Below are 23,183 nucleotides of genomic sequence, written 5' to 3'. Positions count from 1 at the left end.
GAGGCCGAAGAGGAGCTTGTTTTTATTTTATAAGGCATCACAACGTTACAGTACATTACTCACACATCCATAATGTCTTTTTGTACAGACAGAAGAATAGAAAAATATAGATTGTCACCATGAAGATTTTTTTGTAACGAGCATACATTCTTCCAAATAATTTGAATTGATGGTTTTATAGTTTCAAGCCAGAGACGTGAACAGACAGAATCATAAGAAGGTGAAAATGTATTCTACAAAGCAGCTAGAGCTGTTTTTTATTTATTTATCTTTTTTTATTTTTCATTTTTTGCTCTGCAGCGCATCGTCAGAGTACGGAAAAGGATCAGGAACACTGATAATAACTTATTGGAGTTGCTTTGTTATGCCTTTAAGTAGGAATAAAGCAAAAAGATAAAAAAATAAAAAAGGGAAATTCTGAGGAAAGGGTCTGAATTTTTAAAAAGACCCCTGAATCTTGAATAAAAGACAGAAAAGATTTAACTGTGACTTTGTTCTCAGACTTAAAATAAGAGTAAAATTTCGGAGTTTGATCTCAAAATTCTGAAAAAAAAAAGTCAGAATTCTCAGATTAAAGTATGAGTTCAGAGAAAAATGGCAAAAATCTAAAATTTAAAACATGAATTTTGAAAAAAATCAAGAACTGTGAAATACATAAAAGACTTCTGAGGAAAAGGCTAGAATTTGTAATCAGAATATATCCTTTTTTAGAAATTTGATGTAAGACAAATTCAGAATCGAGTAGAGCTGTGCCTTTCATCCAAAAATTCCGAGAGAAAAAATGCAGAATTCTCAGACTGGAGTATGAGTTCGCAGAAAAATGACAAAAAAAAGTTCTTACAAAAGTCAAAATGCAAAGTTTTGAGAGAATAAGTCAGAATTATGGCTTTACTCTCAGATATCCCAAAATACTGAACTGTTACTTTAATTTTAGAATCCTGAGGAAATAATTTTTTGAATCAACTTGGATATCAGGAAAATGTTTTTAAAAAAAATTAAAAGAAGGCTTTTTTTAGAAATTAGATGTTGGACCAAATCAAAGTCAGAAATCTTTTAAAAGTAATAAAAAAGAGCTGTGACTTTGAGATTTCAGAGGGGAAAAAAGACAGAACTCTCAGATTGAAGAATGACTTCTGACAAAGGCCTAATATCAAAGTCAAAAGTCAAAAGAACTAGTTGCCTTTTTGACTTAAATCCAATAAATTTGAAAAGTCAAATGAATGAATTTCTGGGATAAATTTGGAGGGAAAAAAAACATCTGCAGTGTAAGAATTTCAAGAAAAGTTCGTAATTTGAGATTAATTCCACATTTTTTAAGTAATAAAAAACTTGATTAAATTCAAAAATCTGAAAAAATATAGAATTGTGTCTTTCAGCTCAGAATTTTTGGAAAAATAAATATTAGTAATATTAGGAATGAAGTAAGACTTCTGAGAATTACAAAGTATTGGATTAGTTAAATTGTGACTAATTTTTCAGAATTTGGGGATAGTTTGAAAAAAAAGGAATCAGAAAAGTTTTTTGACCAAAGGAAAGATTTTTAGAAATCGGACAGGTTACCGAATCAGAAATCTGACACAAGAAGAGATGTAACTTTGATTTCAGAATTCTGAGGGAAAAAATATATATTATTTTGAGGTTAAAGACAGAACATAGAAACAGTCTGATCTCCAAAAGAAAAACTTGTTCGTTGGCCTGTCCTCCAGTTCAGAAAATTTCAGTGGTCCTTCTCCTTTCCCGTAACACCGTCATGTTGTGATATAGAAAACTGTCACAGTATCTGCTTTTTGATGGAGAGCAGATCTGCAGCGTCACACTGAGGCACTGCTAGCAGGTGGTGTGTTAGCCCTCCAGAGTCTGTCAGGAGGTCTGGATGTGTACAGACAGCAGTGTAGATATTTGGCAGGGGGACACGCTGTCGCAGCACCAGCTCTCAGCTGTTCCTCTACAACAGTAAAGTCCTCACACATGCTTTCACGAGTCAGAAGAGCCCTTATTCATGTTACTAATGAAAACACTGTTTTTCTTCTCGAGCAAAGGGGTGAACATTTGTGGTACAGTTCATTACAACAAGGTCAGTTTGCATTGACATCCTGAGATGAGAGCATGCATCGTTTGGACTTTCACAACACTCAACGTGGTGGGTGGGAGAGCTGCCCACCCCCTTCAGAGAGAACTGCACTAAAAAGAAAATGACCAAAGGAACATCAGTCACATGAACACTTCTACTAATCTTTACTTGATGTGCAAACATTTGGCACATAATACAAGTTATACTGCAACATAGAAACAAGCTCGGATCGATCTCCTACGATAGAAAATGATAGATAAAAGAATCCAGACGTCCTCTTCCACTGCTGCTCTGTGCTTTTTCATGTCCAAACAAAGAAACTGGTGATGTTGGAATGCATTTTGATTTCAATCATTTTGTCCTGAAGCCCAAATACTTAAAGATAGCAGCAGAAAGAGTTGACTGTGTCACAGCCAGTCAGACTGGGGATGATGGTGTGTTTTTCTTCTTTTAGTAGTTTTTGTCGTTGTTTAAGTGGTTTCAGTCACGTAAACAGACTGAAGTATCACAAACCACAAATACTGATGGTGTCGCCTCCTCTTCACATTCAGAGAGGCACAAACACAGAGGAGAGGGCCGGACCTGAAAGTAAAAGTTTCCTTTAATCATGACTCATGAACACTTTCTGATGACTGTAGACTTACTTCACTGAGTTAAAGGTGTCACCTCCAGCTCTGTCTCTGATCACGCCTCATTTTCGATTGTGATTGCTGGGTTGCTGGCACCTGATGACATCACAACCGTGGAATAAAACCCCAAATTAACTCCTCTCAATCATGAGTCTTCATGTGGTATGTTTCAAACTCAGTAGAAGTTAAACGGCATCATCTCACCCTTCCTGTCCTTGTCTGTTGCACCCTCACTCTCTGACCAGGAGGGGGTGCTGGTAAGCAGTCGACTCTGAGACTCTCTCAGCGGCTTTGATGGGAACTGGCGGCCCTCTGCTGCACTGGAAACACACAAGCAGCAGGTGTGAAGCCAGGCATCATAACACTGGAAGTCCCAAACCCCACGCACCACTGTGCATACATATCTTTAAGAACAGTGAGTGCTTAATTCGGCCCCTCTGATTCTCCTCCTGTGTTGCTGCTGAGTTTGTCTTTATTTGCACTTTATTTTATACTCACCTCTTGTTTACAGGGTTGGAGGCTGAGGGTGATGGAGGCTGCTCAGGGTCCAGATTCACCAGACAGGCTGGGAACGAGCAGCCATCACCTAAACTAAAGACAGTGACATATTTCTGATGTTTAAATATGTTTCTGTGTCCTGTGGGCAAAACTTTAAGCATAAAAACAAATTTCTGTAACATTTTTTATTCTTTTTTTGTTCTGGAAATGGAAACCAAGGAAGGTAAGAAGAAAAAAGCAGAGGGTGTTAGTAAGTCAGTAAACTAACCCTGTAATGTAATATAGAAATAGAAAATGCAACTTAATCTCACTTCTATGTGGGAAAGAAAGAAAGAAAGAAAGAAAGAAAGAAAGAAAGAAAGAAAGAAAGAAAGAAAGAAAGAAAGAAAGAAAGAAAGAAAGAAGGGAAAAGAAACTTAATGTGATCAAATATTACAGTGGTTCCATTATTTATTGTTTCTGTAAATAATCATACAGAAATTAAACCTTATAAGAGAATTCTTGCAACAATCCCAGCGTTAATTTTTTTTATTCATTTATTCATTTATTTATTTTACCTTAATGTGTTTCAACTGTTGAACAACAGGGGGAGTAGTTGACCTGCAGCTTTAGGCAGGACAACCAAACCTCTATAAATCAGCTTGCAAACAGGTCATAATAACATCATGGAAGGCTGCAGGAAGTTTGTTGTTTAATCTTATCAAGGTTTAAAAAAAGAATCAACACTGGTCTTGTTCCAAAAACAGTCAAACTATTACACAGTGTCAGACCAAATTAACTAAAATTAATTAACAAGCACTCTTAGAGTTGTTCTGCCTAAATGATTTATTTATCATTATTTTAATATGTATTGGATGGTTACTAAAAGTTTAAAAGACACGAAAAGGGTGCAAAACTGGATCAGAAAATATAAAATTAATGCAGAAAAAAGAAACACTGTTGCCTTACAGTTGTTCATGGTTCAAAGGAAGAAAAGTTTTTAGGGGAAAGAAATAAAACAATTGTGATTGAATTGAGATGTGATCCCATCATTGAAGATGATGGTATACTTTTCCCAAACTGCCCAAACCCTAGCAAAACATTTTTCTTTACAAGTAGAAAGAGTTTTCTGTTTTCTGATGTTGACGCGGCTCATAACACTGAAGAGCAGAAGAATGAAGACATCATCTGATATCATGAGGCCACTGAGGGACGAGGAGGTTTCCTTTCATGAACCAGTGATTACTACACAAATACATCTGACACTACCTAGTCATTAATTTTATAAACTTTTACAAATCAATTTTTTTACAAATCTATTTTTTACAAATCCAAAGCTAGTGTTGTTTGGGTTACAGACTTCATTTCCCATGAGCACTTGTACCTATTGTCTTGAGGACATTACTCCTATCAATTGCAGGGTTTTTTGTTTGTTTGTTTGTTTGTTTGTTTGTATGTTTTGAGCAAAATATTTCCAGTTCAGCCTCAGTGTCCATCATTACTACATGGTAAATCCAAGATACTGTTTTCAGCAGAAGAAAAACACAGATCTCTATTCTCTCTACAAAACTGTGCTGGCCCGTGTGCTGTCATGGGGATTTTAGTCCAGTCCCAGCTGACCAGGAAGCTGAGAAATAGCATTTAGAAATAGCATTTAGAAATAACCTACTATGGCACTGATAATCTTATTTCAAGATGTGGATTACAATCTGGCATATATCTAGAAGTGAGACTTTCTAAGATCTCTTTAGAAAGTCTCCACTGTTCCTTCAATCAAAATAAATAAAATATATAATTCTTTGAGTCTTTTATCTTTGAAGTAAGAAATGGTTAGCAAGATTTCACATTAAATCAATACAATGATAATTCAGCTATTTCTTATCAAAGTGACTTTTTGAGTGACTTTCACCGGAGCTGAACACGGGCTTCACTTCCTCTGGACTTTTCTGATATCCCAGAATAAATCATTTGAATCAAAGAAACAAATTATGAATAACTTATGTGCTTATGCTCATGAAGCTGGTTTGATGTCTGCTTGAGTTTATAATTAATGTGAAAACTCAATGACCTCATTTAGCTAGCATTTAGAGTTAAAGATGAAAAGAGAGAAGAAACTGATACTGAAGTGTGTGATGCAAACACAACTAGACTGGTTTGGCCTAAATGGATGTTGTGTGTTATACATATAATCTATATAAACTGTATTCAGCAGCACAATCTTCTTTAGCTCTCATCCAGGTTGTTCTAACATCATGTCTCTCTGTTTAAATATTTGAGTGTTTTTGCGCTAAATTTGAAGGAGAGAAAAAACAATGACTTTGGTGTCATCTATAACATCAGTGAACACATTTTTTGATGAGTTAGGTCTGACAGCTGTTTTTAACTAAGTTTTGGGTGCAGAACCCAAAACTGATCTCAGTTTTTTCTATCACATCAAGGTTTGAACTATAGGATTCCCATTTTCTTAAAAATATGAAAAATACATTATTGACCAGATATGTGCTTGTTTTATGAAAACCTTCAAATATTGGCATACAATGAAATATGAAAGAAACAGGCATGACTGTAATGTTTGTTTAACGCTATTGTGTGTTTTGCAAAGGATATGGCTACTGGAGGAGCTACAGGGGAAAAAACTGATATGATCTGGAACAAAGGAAATATAGACCTATGCAAATAACACATTAAGATGGAAAAGTTACAAGTTTTGAAAACTTAAAAAACAGCATGAAATGATAAAGAACTTATGGCGGTATGCCCATGGTTACAAAGTGAAGAGAAGAGCCAGCACGAAACCTCTGTATCCCTACTATGCTAGCTTTCTATTTGCAGATATTGATAATCCTGACCTATTGGGAGCTGCACACACCTCTCACTGCACTGTTTCAACTGTGACTGCACAAACAAGTTGCCATGTAGCTGTAGAAGAGTCCAATCGTGATCAGCTAGCAAGTCTTACTAAGGGATTGGTACCTTTCACATTTGAAACGCTATGGTACTGATGCCTGGTATCTGGCAATTGGGATCATTTCACAACAGTACCAATTCTTGCTCCTTTTGAGTGTGTTTATGTGGTAATAAATAGTAATTTGTTCACTAATAAAATCTCAACGTTTTTCATTATAATATATTTATTCTTCAATAAATAACCTTGTGATGCTGTGTACATGTCCAGTACGGAAATTTGCCTACTCTTCCACACGCTAACAGTTACAAGGATGTGTACGGTACCTAAACATGGTACTGTTTGATTTGACATGAACTGGTACCACAAATGGAATTCGGTCGGTACCTTTAAAAGTACCTAATTTGGTACCCATCCCACATGTTATGGCAGCTAATTGGTGGTATTTTGCTGGAGGGTAACATAAGCTGTATGTGGAGAAAAAACTTGGCGTGCTAGAAAAAAACTGAGCGCAATTTTGGAATCAGCATGCCAATTTTAGTTTAAATCAGCATAAAAATCGAACTCAACAGATTTTTTTTTCAAGTGTTCCCTAGTGTTATTCATTGTGACTCTTTTTTGTAATAAATTTTACAAATTAAGCCAAAGACATGAAAGCAATCAATTCAGGACATGTAATAGGTTTGAAGCAGCAGGGAGACAAACCTGAAAGTCTGAGACATCATGAAATTATTTTATAAGTATATGATACAGTAGTAAACAGAAGTAATTGTATATAATCTGACAACACTCTCCTCTCTAAAGCTTTGTTTTATGTTTTGTTTCCTTGTTGTGATCCTGTTGTGATTTTATTCAAAGGGAATCTTTACCTGGAGAAAACTGGTATAGGCCAGAATTTCACTTCATCCCCAAACACCTGCCGGAAGTTCTTGGTGAGGCCCAGACTAAAGCCGTTCTTATCTGTGCCGTGGCGAAACACCGGAGCCCGTACAGCCTCTGAAGGACGCAAATGAAGAAGAAAATGAGAAAATTCAGCAACCACCCTCCTCTGTCTTTATGTAAGCTGTTATTCGTATTAACAGCAGCACATTCAAACAGCAGATCAGCACGAGGATGATTCCTGCTGAACATCTGAATCAGCGTAAAAACTCTGAATGAAAGCGTCTTTGTTGGACGGGGAAAGAAAAACCTCAGACTGCGCCACCATGTGTGACTTCTCCTCCTAGCAGCTTCTGTTACTAAGCTTCTTACCGCTCTGAGCCTTGTGTCTTTGCATTTCACTGTAACATACTCCTCAGGATAATCCACTCTGCTCTACACACAGACAAAGTGTGCCACTGTGCACACATAATGAGAAACAGCTCCGTGTGATAACGGCCCGGAGAGGCTCATCAAACCGCTGCATTGATGAGGAGGGTGACTGATGGTGGGAAAAGTGTGATGAAACATCCTTCATCATTAGTGCAAAGACAACTCTGTGCAAACCACGAGCAGATATCCAAAGACAGGGAGGAGTGAGCTCGTATTATCACTGCGTCCTCAGACAACACAAACACACACAAACACACACAAACACACAGGCATGACGGAGAACGCCACCTACCGAGCGTGGATCTGTTCTTGCAGACGAGCCAGCAGTGGTAGATGAAGAGTGAAGCCAGGCTGACTGAGAACATGGAGGCTGAGAAGAAGAGGAACAGGATGTGGAACTTGGCCTGAGTGTCTGGGAGGCCGTTCTGAAGGAACACAGAACCAGAACCAAACAAACATGAGGAAACAGGACAGATGTGACCGCACTCAGACTGGGATCTACTCAAATCTTCTGCCTTTCTTATCAAGCTGTTTCTACTCTGCCTCTAACTACCATGATGTCTCATACCAGATATTCTTTCAGACGGAAATGTGCTCTACCTCCAGCCTTCAGAGGAAAAAGACATTTAACATTGCTTATTTGATAACACAGGATGTGTGTTTTCAGATGCCTGGGAAGATCTGATTTAGTTTGTACGCCTCAGTAATGACTGCCTGACTTACCATCCAAAATTTGATGAAGTATTGAAGATCTGTAGCAGTTATAAAAAGGCAGTAGAGAAGAGAGTACGCCAAGAAGAGCATAAAAAACTTGTAGTTGGAGAATCCCACACAGTTGTTCACCCTGCAGCAACAATAAATGGATCATTATGAAAAACAGCACAATAAGCACACTGTTATTCATGCCTTATTTAAAAACATGTTACATAAAGTTGAGCAAACAAACAGGAAATAAACATCTAATCAAAATCTTAACAACAGTTGAAAAATTGTAAGAATTTACATTTTGCACTCAGTGATCTTAAAGGTAGAGTCTGCAGGATTTCCCTAAAATTAGAACATCAACTTTTACAGGAATAATCCTGCTCCATTGTCTCCTACAAGCCTCTATACATGTGTGTCAGTGTCTGTGTCTGCCTCAAACCCTCTACCTTGCAGAGCAGATGGACCTGCCTGATTCATTTTCTGAACTCCTGCAGGTCCATCTTGTCAGGCTCCATTGACCAACAATTTCACTCCGCTAAATTCTGACCGGCCCAATCAGGGAAGAGAGGCGGGAGCTGTGGGAGCAGACGTGACGTCAGCAGACTTTCGTACTTGTCAGCGTTGCTTTGATTCTTAAGTTAAATTGATAAAAACGGAAGCTGTCGTCTAACACCTTTTTCACAGCTGTTTCTCGTGATTCAGTAGTTGTTCATCTATTGTTTCTTAGAAGCAACCGCTCCCATAAGCTACGTCATACCGTGGCTTGATGTGGATTGGTCCGTGGTGAGTGTGTTAGTCAGAACGGTCGTCCAATCACCAGCTGCTGATTTTTTTTTAAGTCCTGCCTCTGAAAACAAATGGGAAGAGCTGCTACCCAGATGGACTAGTGAAATAATTCTGTGGCGGATATATGAAACTGTTCATCTGGCGTGTCAGGTTACAAACCCCCTCCTCAGCCTGTAAGTTGATGTTTCGAGACATTTCTAAGTGGGGTAGGCATGTTTACCTCAGGCTGCCCAGTGTGTATTACGTGTGGCATGTTGCATGTTGATAATAGCTAGTGGAAAAAGCTATTAGAAGCAACTTCAATAGTGGACGTAGCACGTAAAAAGAAAAACACAGCAAAAGTGAAACTAACAGATAAAGCCTTTCCCAAAATAAGGGTGCTGCTCGGCTCAACTTTCACTCACTTTCGGTCATTTCAAGACTAGCACAGGATGAAGGGCGATGCGAGTTGGCTTTCTGCTAACCAGGTATGTGTCAAACTGTGATTAGCTTGTGCTAACATGCCAAGTAAGGCACACAGCTCCCGAGTCTCTCAAGTAGAAATGTGATGCTACAGTAAGGGTGTTCACGTAGCTTTGGTCAGAGGCTGTGAGTGTGGGCTGCCGCTGGCACTGAGCCAAGGAGGAGAAGCCCAGTTTGAATGCTGAGTTTACTAACAAGTAATTAAAATTCCTGCAAACCCTACCTTCCAGAAGTTTCTGAGAAGAGTTTCAAGATGAAAAAAGAAGAAATGGGAATGAGACAAAAAAAAAATATTGCAAACAACATTTAAACTGGAACAGGCTGTTCATCAACTGATCAAAAGTTTAAGACCACAGCTCAAAAACCCCAGAAAACCTCCTTAAATATAAATGAAAGTCTCAAAAAGTCTTCAGTAATGAGGAGCTCCCCCGCTTTGTTGATCACTTCAAAATCTTGTTTCAGCATGTTTAATGTGAGTGTTTCCAAAAGGCTTTGAGAACATTGCTTCCAGTGGTGAAGATGGCTTCATGGAGGATCATCCACAGTCTGGAGCTGACGTCTATTTCTATTCACGTCCCTCTCCACCCATCCCCAAATGTTCTCAGAATGATTTAGATCAGGGGAACATGAGGATGGTCCCAAAGAGTGAGCTGATTTCTCTGGAATAAGTCCTTTGTCAGGTGGGCATTGTGAAGAGCAGCGTTGTCCTGTTGTAAAACCCAGTAATTCCCACACAGACCAGGGCCCTCAGTCATGAAGGAGGCCCCCTGTAACACCTCCACAGAGCCAGCCGCTGTTTGATGCCCTTGACCAACCTGAAGCTCTGGTGTCCCGTTGAAGGAAAAATCCCCAGATCATGATGGTGCCCCCTCCCCTTCAGATGTTTCCTCAATCAAGGAAACATCTGAAGTGGGCTCTCCTTGTGGAGTGCAGTGGTGTAGGTCACGCTTGATGAGGTTTGCCCTCACGTGGGTGGCCTGGGTTCCGTTCCTGCCCGTGGCCTCTTTCTTGCATGTCACTCCCTATTTCTTGCTCTAACCACTGTCCCCCTCTAGCCATTCCAAGGCGTATAAAGCCCCAAAAAATAACTTGCACAAAAATATAGTGTGATCTCCTCATCATGTCAGTGACATTGGAAGCCATCAGGACTGTCAAGGTTTGGTTGTTTCTCAACAGGGAATAAAACTTTCTTCACCTTTCACTGTCCCATGTTTGGTGCTCTCTTCAACGTCTCAATGGGCAAATTTCATGGCGTTGAAGGAGACGGGGCCTTTGAAGACGCTTTTATGGTTATTGGGGTGCATTCCGCACCAGAAACAGCCTCAAATTGGGTCAAGGATCGTCCCGTGTCTTGATGGACGGTCAGATCTTCTGGCTCCGGGGAATTTTTTTTAGTCCACCCCCTGACTTTGTTGTACCATAACCCTCAAGATCTTTGAGGAAATTCAAAATGTCCCTCTTGCTGTGTCCAACCTCAGTAGTGATGGCACCTAGTGATGCAGCTCAACATTCTGACCACGTTTAAAGCTTTTTAGCCTTTGCCATCAGGAGGTCATGACAGTGTGAATACCTGACAGAAACACATTTCCACATTTCTGTGCAGATTTTGTCTTTCAAAGGCTGTGGTCTTAAACTTCCAATCAGCTGATGAGCAGCCTGTTTCACTTTAATTGTTGTTTGCAATAAATTACTTTGTCTTTTCCTTTTTGCATTTTGAAGCTCTATATAAAATCTTCTTAAAGTCCCACAGTGAAAAATGGCTTAAAATTTTGATCAGGTGTGCATTAGGGATGAGGGGTGTCCTAAAAAAAAGCTAAGCACATGATCACATTGTGCAGTTCTTGCAGAGCATTTGGTAAACAAACAGCCGGATCTGCTTTATGATCAAAAGGCAAATTCTACAACACAACAACACCTAGATTAATGTTTTTTTCTAAATGAACTTTCCCCCATCAAGCACCAGAACAAAGCCCTGCAGTAGATCATATTTGTTTGGTCTCCCTCTACTTCGGGTCTTTGTGGTCTCGCTGGCTGAGGAGCTACAGAGCACATGAAACCCAAACACTGTGAAAGGTTTAACGAAAAGAAAATTATATGCTTAAGCGGATATACTAACAGTGCTTTCAGAGTGTGCCTACATACCAGGGGCAGTGGTGATCCATCTTCAGGATGCATCTGTAACACAGCAGGGTCAGACGTCAGTGTAATTGAATCTCACTCTACCTGCCAGAATGCAATATACGGTGTGGTCTTTTCTCTATAGGTGCATGAGCAGAGAGCCATACTTATCACAGACTGAACAATGGTGACATCGATCAGGCTTCAGCAGCTGGCAGCGGTCACAGAAACGGATTGCTGAGGAGACACAGCCAATTCAATCACACAGCCGTCAGCAGCAGCCTCGCCTAACACTTGACCACAGACTAACAAGGTGACGGAGGTGAAATGAGCTCTGAGAGCTGCACGTCATTCACACCTCTCCTCCTGTTCCACATCAGCAGTGATGGGAGCTCTACTGTACCTCCAGAGTTGGTGCGGGTGTAGATGGGCAGATCCTTGGCTATCCTCCTCAGGATCTCCTGCTGGGACTCTCCCCGATCTTCACGCTCCAGCAGCTCTTTGTCAGAGTAGGACAGGTGGAACTATGTAGGCCAGAACACAAAGGTAAAGAACAACACTTGTGATTTATCAACACCTGAACCTGCGAGTAGTGATTTAAATCCTCAGATAAGCTACAAGCTGTGTTAGTGTCAGGGATGCAGCCATGTTTGTTCCTGTGAAGCTGCAGCACAGTGAACGGAGAAGGGTTTCTCTCTTTCCTTCTTTCATTTGTTGTTGTTTTTTTCAGCCCCAGCAGGCAAATGGGAGCAAAGCAGCACAGAGCTGCGATATTACTTTCAGCCACTCAGGCGATTTATGATTGAACACTGGAAACAAATAACTCTGATGATAACAAACAGCACAGCACACATGAAAATTGACTTTTATTACAATCTGAAAACCTCAAGTGATCCGGCCATCAGATCTCATAAAGGAGAGCTTTCATATAGGGTATCGCTGCAGGCTTCACTTGTTTATAAATGCAAAGGTGGCTTCTCTCCAAGTGTCCTCTCCAAGATGTATGCATGTGTGTATGCGCTCAACCTGCAGAGCTGAAGTGCTGCGGTCAGGATCAGAGCCATTACAGAGCGGCTCCAGGCACTTCCACTGGAAAGTATTATTAGTCTAAATGCAGCGTTCAATCACACGGCGAGGCTGTAACCTACATCTGCACTTCCCATCATGCCTCATCATCCCAGCTGACAACAATGCTGTGTCTCAGTCAGACTCACCTCCTTCAGGGGGTTCACCGGCTTGGTGAAGATGGTTTGCCAATACGCCCACACAAACATGATGAATACCACATGGTACACCAGTAAGTAAACAACTGAAGGAAGGGAAACAGAAACAAGTCTTCATCATCCTTCATCAGCAGAGATACACACAGTTACCACTCATACTGAGTTTGCAGCTTCAAAACACAGGCTGTTTAAACTTTAGTGTGAATCAATTTCACTTCTTTGTGCTCCCACCAGTTTGTTTACAATTACCTGTAGCTATGCAAACTTTGTGTGCTTAAAATTGTGTTTGTTTGTTTGTTTATTTTTAACAATAAAGTTTACATGTCACATAGTTATATTGCACCTTTCAGGGCAGCAGTAGTGTATAAAGTACAAACCAAGAATATCTGACCACAGCAGGTCTGTAGGTATGGGCTGATAAAGTTACGCTGACGTGCTCACAGTTACAGTACTTATCTTCCAGCGGCTACACACGGTTCTGTGTATTAATGTAGGGTTTAAGTGCATGCTGTGTTTACCATATAGAGTGTTTACACGTGACATAATCAACTCGAGCTTGGCCATGTTGGAGGCACTCTCACAACAGAACTGCATTGAGCTTGAGAATTATTGTTGCACATTTTTTGCTGCACTAATCAGACCGAGAAAAAAACATTTCATATGCTTTTGACTACCGAAAATGATCGTAAATCGGGGTGAGGAGTGCAAACAATTGTCAGAAGAGTGGAGAACATTGTGGTTAGCTAAACTCCACTCGGATTTCCAAGGCAATAATCTGTCATTAATCTCAACATTGGAGTCTGTTCACAGCATTTCCTGTCAGGTAGGTCATGTTCTTTGGCCGTAGCATCTTAAAATCACACTTTAGTAAAAATGTTAACTTTGATTGAGTGGTGATTCATAGCGATAAATAGTTCATCAGAAGAATTCAGTGTCTTTTATGTGGCTATTTCAAAGTGAGCCTCTCCCAGAAGAACATCATTTATTCCGTGGACCCCATGAAAAATACAGTAGTAGCATCTATGTTTTCATACCTTTGGGTAGGTGATGATAAATATGCTAACTCCTCGTATGAGACGCTCTCATTAATCAGTCATAATTTTTCAAAATCTCTCTCTTCTTGCTGACTGAGTCCTTCACTTTAAGTTTTTGTGTGCTCCGTCAATTTTTCCACATTTGTTGGTGGATAAGACATCCTAAAATCATATTTTACAGCACACTTCTATCTCTGTCCATTCAACGTTTACGCTTGTGTACCTCCAATGTGGCTGCACATCCAGGTAACTGCCCAAATCGTGACGTCAGTACAAACACTCTATGTATTGATTTTTGAGATCACATCCAATGACACTTAATGACAGCTTTTATGAATATGTATAAGATGAAAGGCAAAATGATGGTTTACATTTGTTAAAGTACTGGTGTAAAAGCGCAATGTTCTTTTGTTTTTGTTTCTCTCATGTAAAGATGTTGACAGCATATATATATATATATATATATATGGATTTCAAATAACAAACCTGAACAAAAAATATAATTAAATAACAGGAAAAAAAAGAAAAACAAGAACAGAGAAAAGAAAGGGGGAAAGGGAAAAGAAAGAACCAGAGAAGTATGACTACCCATCGGGTGGATTAAAAAAAATGATCAGAGTAAAATATCTGTCTTGCCAATTTCCTATTTCTGAGACTTAAAGCTCCAGTTTGTGTCAAGTTTGGCGCCCTCTGTGCAGAAAACTACTGTGGCCCTGGGAGCTCTACGACCACGCCACAACACAATGGAAGTGTTTCCAGAGGACAATTAAAAGTGATGCACTTGTCCTGACACACTTGTTATTGCCCCCGATTTACAACCACAGCTCTGTTATGGTTTTCTATCCGTTAGTTGTATTGGTAAATGAGGTAAAAAGTATGTGTTTCTGATTTATTTAACATTGTATTAGAGTATGTGTAATAGATTGAATAAATTTGAATCACAGGAACAGAATAACGTGCACATTTCTGATCCTTTAATATCTTTTCCTGTGGTCGTGGCTGTGTATTTGACTTAAGTTTGAGTATATTATGAAGATTAGGGATGATCTGCTTCTCTCCCAATTTGATTCTTTAACTGTTTTGTGGGTTGATTTAAATTGCGATTTTTATAATGATGATGATGTCTACACACTGCATGCGAAGCCATATTTTCCCCCAACATTTACACCACATGTGAATCAGTTTTTAGCTTTTTTTAGGGGGTCCAACATTTTAACTTTTTTCCAACACAGCTGATAAACAAAGACTGAAATAAATTATTTAAATTTGACCGAAAAAGGTTTTTTAAACAAAGAAATGCGGTTTAAAGTGATGAAACTGAAAATCTTATATATGTGTTAGGCTTAAATGTGGCCAATCCTATTTAGAAAATAGCATTGTGATACTGTCACCATGACATCATCCAATAAAGCCGTTGATACACTTACTGTCAAGTAAATAAATTCTGTTAATAAAAGGACGTCAACCAAAATTTTGTTCCCTAAATCGATTTTGTGAGTCAGAGAAAGTAAACTTCAACAGATCAAGATTCAAAGTGGTAGAACTGATTCAGTTTAATCAGACCTATCAGCGTGTAAATGAGAGTTGCTGAGAAAAAATACACTAATCTTGACTGAACAAAACTGTCGTCCTTGTGTGTCTTAAAATGAAACAGTCTACTTTATCTACTTTAATTCTAATCCTGACTCTGTGGATCTAATTTGTCAACTGAAAAAAACAAAAAGCCAAGTATCTCATAACTTACCCTTTTCTCCTGTGTCTTCAATTGACTCTGGAAAATTAAAAAAGAAACAGTTTTGTGTTGAATGAATTACACAAACACTTGCAAATAAAAACATTTGTTTGTTTTTTACTTTGGTGTCAAAGTGAAATCCTTTCAGCATATCCTTGTGGTGTATTTTACAGGAGGACTTCTCACTAACAGTGTGTGTTTGATTGAGAGTTTGAAAAACTGAAAAACATCTTATAGAAATACTCGTCTGTCTCAAAATAAAACAGAGCACACACAGTTTTATTGAAATATGCATTTCTCAGCATCAACAAAGTAAACACAACTCAGTATTTCTGCAAGTGTGTGAGCGCTGACATCTGCAGCAACCGGCAGACAGGACTGTGTGAAGCTGCCTGTCACAGGTCAACATCAGCGCCCAGCCCAAAACCTTCACACACCTCAGAGATCTGACCCAAAAGAAGACAGAGACCTATTTCAGAGATTCGCTGTTTGAAAGCAGGCACACTGTTAGCCTAGCATATAGTGACATACATCTACTGCAGTTAGCCTGTGAAGAGCAGAGCACACACATGCACACACACAAATTTACACACAGAAGGAGCAGAGGAAAGGTATACCAGGGAGCTGAATTGAGGCAAGCAGCCAAAAATCGTGTGCATGCTGCCTTGCCAGCATAAAAGCCCCAGAGTGTGACAGGGAGGCAGAAGTACGCGTGTGTGTGATTAAGTGCATGTGATGGGATGTATATAGTATCGTATATCATCGAGTGTACGTATGAAAGCATCAAGGTCTCCTCTACCCTCCCTCTCCTCCGGCATCCTGCAGCAACACATCCAAAGAGCACCTGATTTCATATTTTTAACAATCTTGGGAAAGGCCCAAATGTTCAAAGGCTGACAGTCTGTGCTTTATAAAGAAAGTGGGTCACACGCAGATTGCTGGGGGTGAGTTATGTAAACCAGACAATGGGATTAACTGAGCTGCTCAACGAGAGGTATCAGCTGACGATACTTTCAGACAACTCTCCCTGTGTGTTTGTGGACCACATGCTGGCCCTGAGCGGCCGATGCCCTGCCTCGCCCTGCTGCTGCTGCTGACCTCTGTTTGTCCCATGTGACTCAAACGCATCACAGTTTTGGTTTTGTTCTGGAGGGAAGCAAAACAAGTTTAGGAGAGGCAGGATCTAACAGGGATGGAGGTTTTTGTGTCAGACTGCAGGGTCGATGCTGTCTCAGTGTCTTATGGAAGGACGAGGCGTCCTGTAACTCTAGACGAGGTTTATCCTGGGACAGATGCTGGCAGTGCATTGAGCTCTTTTTGAAAGAAATCACAGATAAACAACTTTAAGTATTCTTCAACTTCATATATTATGAGTTGTACTACTTTCAAATAACACAGTAGCTCTGAAGCGCAAAACACAACAAAAAAGAGACGTTTGTTGGTCTTTCTGTTCTTGATTTTGTTGTTTTTCATAGAGAATCTGCTTGAAGCTGGCTTCAGAAGGACCGGAAGTCACGTACACACCCAGCCATAAAAAATGACTTTTAGGGCATTAAAAACATGGACTGTTTAAAACATGGACGTGGCCTGTGTGACATTGACCATCTATCCCTGATACCATGAAATGAAGCAAATCTACGGACGCAGCCACATTTGATATGACGTCAGCTGTGAGTTTCCTTTCGAAAACCTACACCCACTTGAGCTGAGCTGTGTCTCTGATTGGACAAACAATCCTTATAACTTCTAAACCGCCGAATTTGAAAAAAATTAATTCAACGTACTGTGTGTGCCGATAGTGAAATCAGCATTTTAGACCCAAGCCGTTTTTTGGACCAGGTTCTAAATATGCTTTTTAATGCTGTAAAAGTCAGTTTTTACAGCTGAGTGTGTATATGGCTTCCAGTCTTTTTGCAGCCAGCTTCAAGTCTCCCTGACATCACGGAAAATGAAGCACGTCGGCTATAGCTGCCATATTGGTATTGGCAAGGGCTTTGTGTACAGCTATAGGGCGCCTGGTGGTCACATGACTCTGAGCTGTGCCTCTGATTGGGCAAGCTTGCAATCTTAATATCCTTTGAATTGCCGAGTTAGAAAAAAAATCACCCCCTGTACAGTGGGTGCCAATAGTGAAATTAGCGACTCAGACAGGAGACTTTATTTTAAACCAAATATGTTAATTTCTGCTTTGAAAACAGCTTTTTGTGGCTTGGTGTGTATGTGACTTCCTCTACTTCCGGAGCCAACCTCAAGTGGACACTCGAGAAACAGCAGATTTTAGCACTTCCTCATTGTCTCATATTCTTAGACCGGAGGATGCGGCTTGTTCTCAATGAACAGCAACTTTTAGCATTTCTGCATAGGCTTCATTTTTACTCACCCGATGTTGCCTCTTGACTACGAAGCATACGTACAGCCTGGTTCAAAAAACAGCTTTGGTCTGTAACGCTGATTTCACTATCGGCACACACTGTAGGGGGGGATTTTTTTCTAACTCAGCGGTTAAGAAGTTATTAGGATCCTTTGATTGTCCAATCAGAGACACAGCTCAGCTCACATGACTGGTGGGCACCCTGTAGCTGTTAGAAAGGAAGCTCAAAGCTGGCGTCATTTAACAAGTGGCTACATCCACAGATTGGCTTCATTTGACGGTATCAGAAACGTGCGGGTGACGTTGTGGAGACTACATCCATGTTTTACACAGTCTATGCTACAGACATGTACAGAACATTCCACCCTGCATCTGAAAACATGATCACACTCGTCTTTTGTTGTTGTTGTTGTTGTTGTTGTTGTTGTTGTTGTTGTTGTTGTTGTTGTTGTTGTTGTTGTTGGTCACTTTGTGTCTCTGTGATTGTTAATTTGGGAGCATGCCTATGTTCCCACAGACCTAAATATCCACGATTCTATTAAAAAACAATTAGGCCCTAGGTTCCCACAGTTCACATATTTCTAAGATTTGTTTTTCCAAAATCTGGTTTCATTTGTCTGACTTAAGGGAATTGAAGGGTCCAGTATCTTTGAGCGTTAGCCAAAACCCTTTTTAATCAGCCTATTTTATTTGTTCTTGTTATGATTGTGGTTATCATGATTTCTGCTGATGATGATTAAGGTAAAATTACTTATTCATATGTTCATTCATTCATTCATTTGATAAATAAAAGGTGCTTCTTAAAAAATCCTGAAGAAGGATGGAGCTTTTGATGGGGGATTGAAATGAAGGGACCACAAGACCTAATTTTGAAAATATCCTATGAATGTTGGAACAAAGGGCTGACCCCTTTAATTTGACCTCCTTTTTTTGTCTTTTCATGATGTCTCCTTCCATTTAGTGGCTCATGTCTCACCTTTGGTCATTTTTTATCTCACTGTTGTTGTTTCTTTTTCTGAATGTGGTGAGTTGCCAACTTGCTTTCAGGGGGCCTGAGCCTCCATTTACCATCATCTCCATCTACACCTCTTCTGGTGAACCCAGTGACACGATGCTGGGACACCCGAAGCATACTTGAGTCTCTCTGATGAAGCCGAGAGTTAAAGCTTGATATCACATCAGGCTAAATCTGGAGAGGATGGGTTTTGAAGAGGACAAACAGTGAAGACTTCAAACCTTCCCTCTCTGTGTTTTCCTCTGTTTGGTCTCATTAAACTGTCTCCATTTCATCCTCGGTTTTGACAGGGAAGATCTGCTTTCCTAGTGGTCTGACAAGCTGCCAAATGGAGCACAGGAGTAGGCTGCTGAGACTCCTCTGAGACATCCTAGAAACCATTACTCACTATCCAGGTCAACTGTGTGTTCAGCGTTCACTGAGGAGACTCGCTGTCTGTAACCGCACCATCCAACGCTCAAAGCCAGAGGAAGCGTTAAGGAAAGGGGGCAGGTCTGACTCAAAAGCCATTACAGACGGACTTCTTGCCAGAAGATAATGCTGCGGCTGCTGTGGCTGGTGCTGGTGTTGTGTTGGAGGGTATGAATTCAGATAATGAAGCTCAGTGACTACACAACCCTGAAGCTATTACAGTAAGTCTTTAAGATAGTGCTGATAGAGTGGTAGTGTGGGATAATGAATCTTATAGGATGACTCTAATCCTTTTATGTGCATCCTTTCACACAGCATGTGAGCTGAAAGCCCTTTCACAGTAAAAGCAGGTCATAAAATACCTCCTGTTTTCTGTGCTGTGGTTTGAAAACACTCAACCTGTGCTTACATGCAAAAACACACCAGTGCAACTCTCCAGCAGCACTATGCTGATACCCCTGGATGAACTGTTATTGTCATGTGACTGACACTGTCCACACGCTGCATAAACAACAAGCCGGTCATCTGCATCCATAAGAAGCAGCCTGACAAGAAACTGCTGAAACAGAAATGTCTCCACACCCCATCACTCCAAACACACACACACACACACACACACACACACACTGAGGCATTCCCCCACTCTCTCATAAACACACACACACACACACATCTCCTCCTCTTACTACCCAGACAGCTGCTCTCTTACCTATGCAAAGCTGCAGAACATAGGCGTAGTATGACCATGCCACAATGAGAGCAATGAAGAGGACCGGGATCCAGTACAAAACTCTCTGACAGCCTCTCTTGATACTACGCGAGCCCGACGGTGCCATAGTCTAGGAGCGGATCATCCCTCGCGCGCAGTCGTGTGTTACTCTCCCTCTGTCTGCGCGCGCGCGTGTGTGTGTGTAAGTGAGAGTGTGTGTGAGTGAGCTCCTGTAGTCTGTCACTGCATCGTAGCTCCGGCTCTGATCAGCCTAATCGGCAGCACAGACGCAACATCCTCCCGCCTCCGGTGCTGCTGCTGCTGCTGTTTTCGCTCCCCCTCTGATCGTCCTGCTCAGCCACTGGCACCGACTACAACCAAATATCAGACACCTCTCACACACTCACTCACTCACACACTCACTCACACACTCACAGAGTCAGGACCGCCCCTGCTGCCTCCCCACAGGTTGCCATGGCGTCCGCGAGATGCTGCAAGCCTGGCACATTTTTCACCGCGAGCGGATGGGTTCAATAAGTTCATCCTCGCGAGTGTTTAGACGGGGTCTGCTCACACGCGCGCGCGCGCACACACATCGGCGCGCGCACAGAGATATTCTTGAATGATGCCAGGCAGCCTCCTACCAGCCCTGTTGCTTGGTTTTATTGAGGAAAAATCTGTAAACATCTTTCCCCCCCAGGCTCTGCGATCTGTGTTTGGTGACAATAAAACCCAGTGTCAGTCTGTCCACCAGGCTGCCTGCGTCAGAGCTGCTGTTTCCAGCATACTGTGCTTTATCATTACCTGTCAGCGGAGGTGGAGGTCTGCAAGATACACCTGCTTCTGCTGCTTCATGCCCAGCCGCACCTGCAGAGTGTTTCACAGCAAATATCACAACTCTGGAGGCTGCAGCACAAACCCCAGACAAGCTGCACCCGGACTAATCTTAACCCCAAATGACACTGATGAGCCTGAAAAGGCTTTTAAGACCTTTCATTAAATGCTGTTTCAACATGACACAGACTGATCTCCCACCTGTTGCCAATCCTGTGGGTGCGTAACATGCTGCAGCCTAAACCGACAATATGCACCACAGAAAATAAACCTCAGCGTGTGGACAGATGGCTCAGTAACATGTAAACACTCAATCAGTTTCAGTGCTGTGTAAGTATAAAGTGTCCACAGCTTACACGTTTAATGCAGCAAACCACCAGAGGTTCTGAAGGGCAGGGGCACAAAGTAGAAGAAGGCACTTAAAGCACACTCACGCCACTAAATTGGGCACTAACTCCCATGTTTTTTCAGGGGCACTTTAGCACACATTTTATTCTTCCCAAGAAGGCAGTTTGGCATGCACTTTAATTCCCATGATGGCACTTAAGCTCATGATTTGACTTTGGAGCACGCCTTAAGCACATTTTTTGGGCCCCATGGGGGCACTTTAGCACTGATTTGGCACTTCAGTGCATGTTTTTGATACCAAGGTAGCACTTCAGCACGTGTTTTAGCTCAATGCAGGGCACCTTGGATCCCAAGGGGGCACTTTGGTGTTTGTATTTTGACTTCTGTTTTCTGTTTGTTTCATTTCTCTGTTTCTAATTTTTTTGTTCCTTAATTTTAAGGCAAAACTTTCAGCATGTGTTGTTTTTTGTTTCTACCTTTCTTCTGGTGCTTGACACCAGAAGAAAGGTATTAAGGGAAGCTCAGGTGAATGAGCCAGGTGAGTGTGTGGGGGAGGAGGCATACTCGTTTTGTGACCGTGCGAGCGTGTGTGGCAGTGTGAGTTTATTTATGTTGAATTGAAATGTTTCATTTTGGATTAATGGACTTCTACATCTGTTTGAGCAGACTGAATAAAAGGGTGGCAGGACTCATAGACTCCCTATTTAGACTATAGATTTTGTTATTTCTCTTTTGGTACACCAGAGCAAATGTATTCGTCTTATTAGAAGAATCTACAGCTCCCATGAGGAGGGCACTTTTGTGGATGTTTCTGATCCCAAAGGGGCACTTGAGTGTTTGTATTTTCGCTCCCAGGAGGGCATTCTAGCGCAAGTTTTGGCTTCCAAAAAGGCACTTTTGCGCCTTTTGTTTGTTTTGTTTTGGGGTTTTTTTGCTTCCTTTTAGTGTGTGTTTTTCAATAATCAGGCCACCAAGGCCTCCCCTGTGCACAGCACTGCAGCTAACCATAAATAACTTTTTTCAAAGGTTTACTGTGTCTTTCTACCACATCTTTACAAATGAAGACACCTGACATTAATCAGCATCCTGGTGTCTAATTTTTTTTTTTTATTGCTGCAGACATTTATTTTGAAAATGATCCAACTGACCCTGAGCTCTCCAGAGGGATGCTTCACTAATGCACGAGGATTGATTTACTTGTCACAGAGATACTCAGGAGACAATGACATAAGTGGTGATGTCATCAGGGTTTTAGATATTGTTTCAATACAGTTTCATTTATCAGCATGGATGGACTAATAAAAAATGTGTCATGTGTTGACCTCTTTGTTGTGTGTTTCTCATGTTTGTATCAGTTGTTTGTGGATTTTTTTTTCTTGTGTCGAGATTTTGTCTTTTTCTTGTTGTCTGTGTTTTAACTTGTGTTTCATGTCTTTTTTTTTTGTAGATCTTACATGATTCGTGAAGCAACAGAAGAATACCTGTGAACAGTTGAGAAATGTGGTCATAATTCCCAGTAAGTGCCGCAGTGTGTTTGCAACCTTCTCTTCAAAAATGTCATCAGGTTGCATTGTGGGGGATATGGTGCCAGAAACGTGAAGAGGACCAGGCCTCTGCTGCAGTAATCCTGATCGCTCATGTAGTGAACTTGATGTTCACACTGATGAACAATGAAAACTGAAAACAACAAAGAAGAACAGCAAAGGTGAAGCTAGCAGCTCGTTCATAGCGACTGGGGGGAGCTGCAGTCATGTCTGTGGGTTAAGAAACATCCATGTAATACATGTAATGTATTTTCTTACAACTGTGGATTGCATCAGTGTTTAACGTAGCTGTAACTAAAACTGTTCTTAACACTTCAGGTGTTTCAACAAGAGGCCTCCACCATCTTTCCTCCAGAGGAGCAGGATTAAAGTGGGAAAGTGTAAATCATTACCCTCCTCAATGAATCATTTAGAGATAAAACTTCTGATTAGAGTGTCACACACTGACACAGCCTCAGGTTCACAATGATTAATACTGTTAATGATTCGCTCTCAGGT

At 40.8% G+C, this 23,183-nt stretch overlaps 1 protein-coding gene across 1 annotated transcript; it reads right to left on the bottom strand.

Annotated features, from left to right (window-relative positions):
• Positions 1–68: 68 nt before the first annotated feature.
• Positions 69–20,490, bottom strand: zdhhc2 (zDHHC palmitoyltransferase 2). The gene is made up of 13 exons (XM_074673431.1): positions 19,960–20,490; positions 15,466–15,492; positions 12,679–12,773; positions 11,868–11,988; positions 11,632–11,701; positions 11,489–11,521; positions 8,117–8,237; positions 7,686–7,818; positions 6,952–7,078; positions 3,199–3,291; positions 2,905–3,020; positions 2,738–2,796; positions 69–2,653 (listed from the first exon to the last, which is right to left on the bottom strand). The coding sequence occupies exons 1-12, from the start codon at positions 20,084–20,086 to the stop codon at positions 2,756–2,758; spliced, it is 1,104 nt and encodes a 367-aa protein (XP_074529532.1). The 5' UTR covers positions 20,087–20,490; the 3' UTR covers positions 69–2,653; positions 2,738–2,755.
• Positions 20,491–23,183: the final 2,693 nt, after the last annotated feature.

This window comes from Halichoeres trimaculatus, unplaced genomic scaffold (assembly GCF_033239565.1).
Source record: "Halichoeres trimaculatus isolate MK-OKI-2021-1 unplaced genomic scaffold, fHalTri1.1 fHalTri1_scaffold_7, whole genome shotgun sequence".
NCBI lineage: Eukaryota > Metazoa > Chordata > Actinopteri > Labriformes > Labridae > Halichoeres > Halichoeres trimaculatus.
This window is presented reverse-complemented; position numbering and strand designations above follow the sequence as displayed.

Coding starts and splice junctions, on each gene's coding strand:
- zdhhc2 (XM_074673431.1), bottom strand. CDS start 20,086: ATGGCACCGTCGGGCTCGCGTAGTATCAAGAGAGGCTGTCAGAGAGTT. Junction 12,774..15,465: donor TGAAGACACAGGAGAAAAGG/GTAAGTTATGAG, acceptor CCCTTCCTTCAG/TTGTTTACTTACTGGTGTAC. Junction 8,238..11,488: donor ATGGATCACCACTGCCCCTG/GTATGTAGGCAC, acceptor TTGTTGCTGCAG/GGTGAACAACTGTGTGGGAT.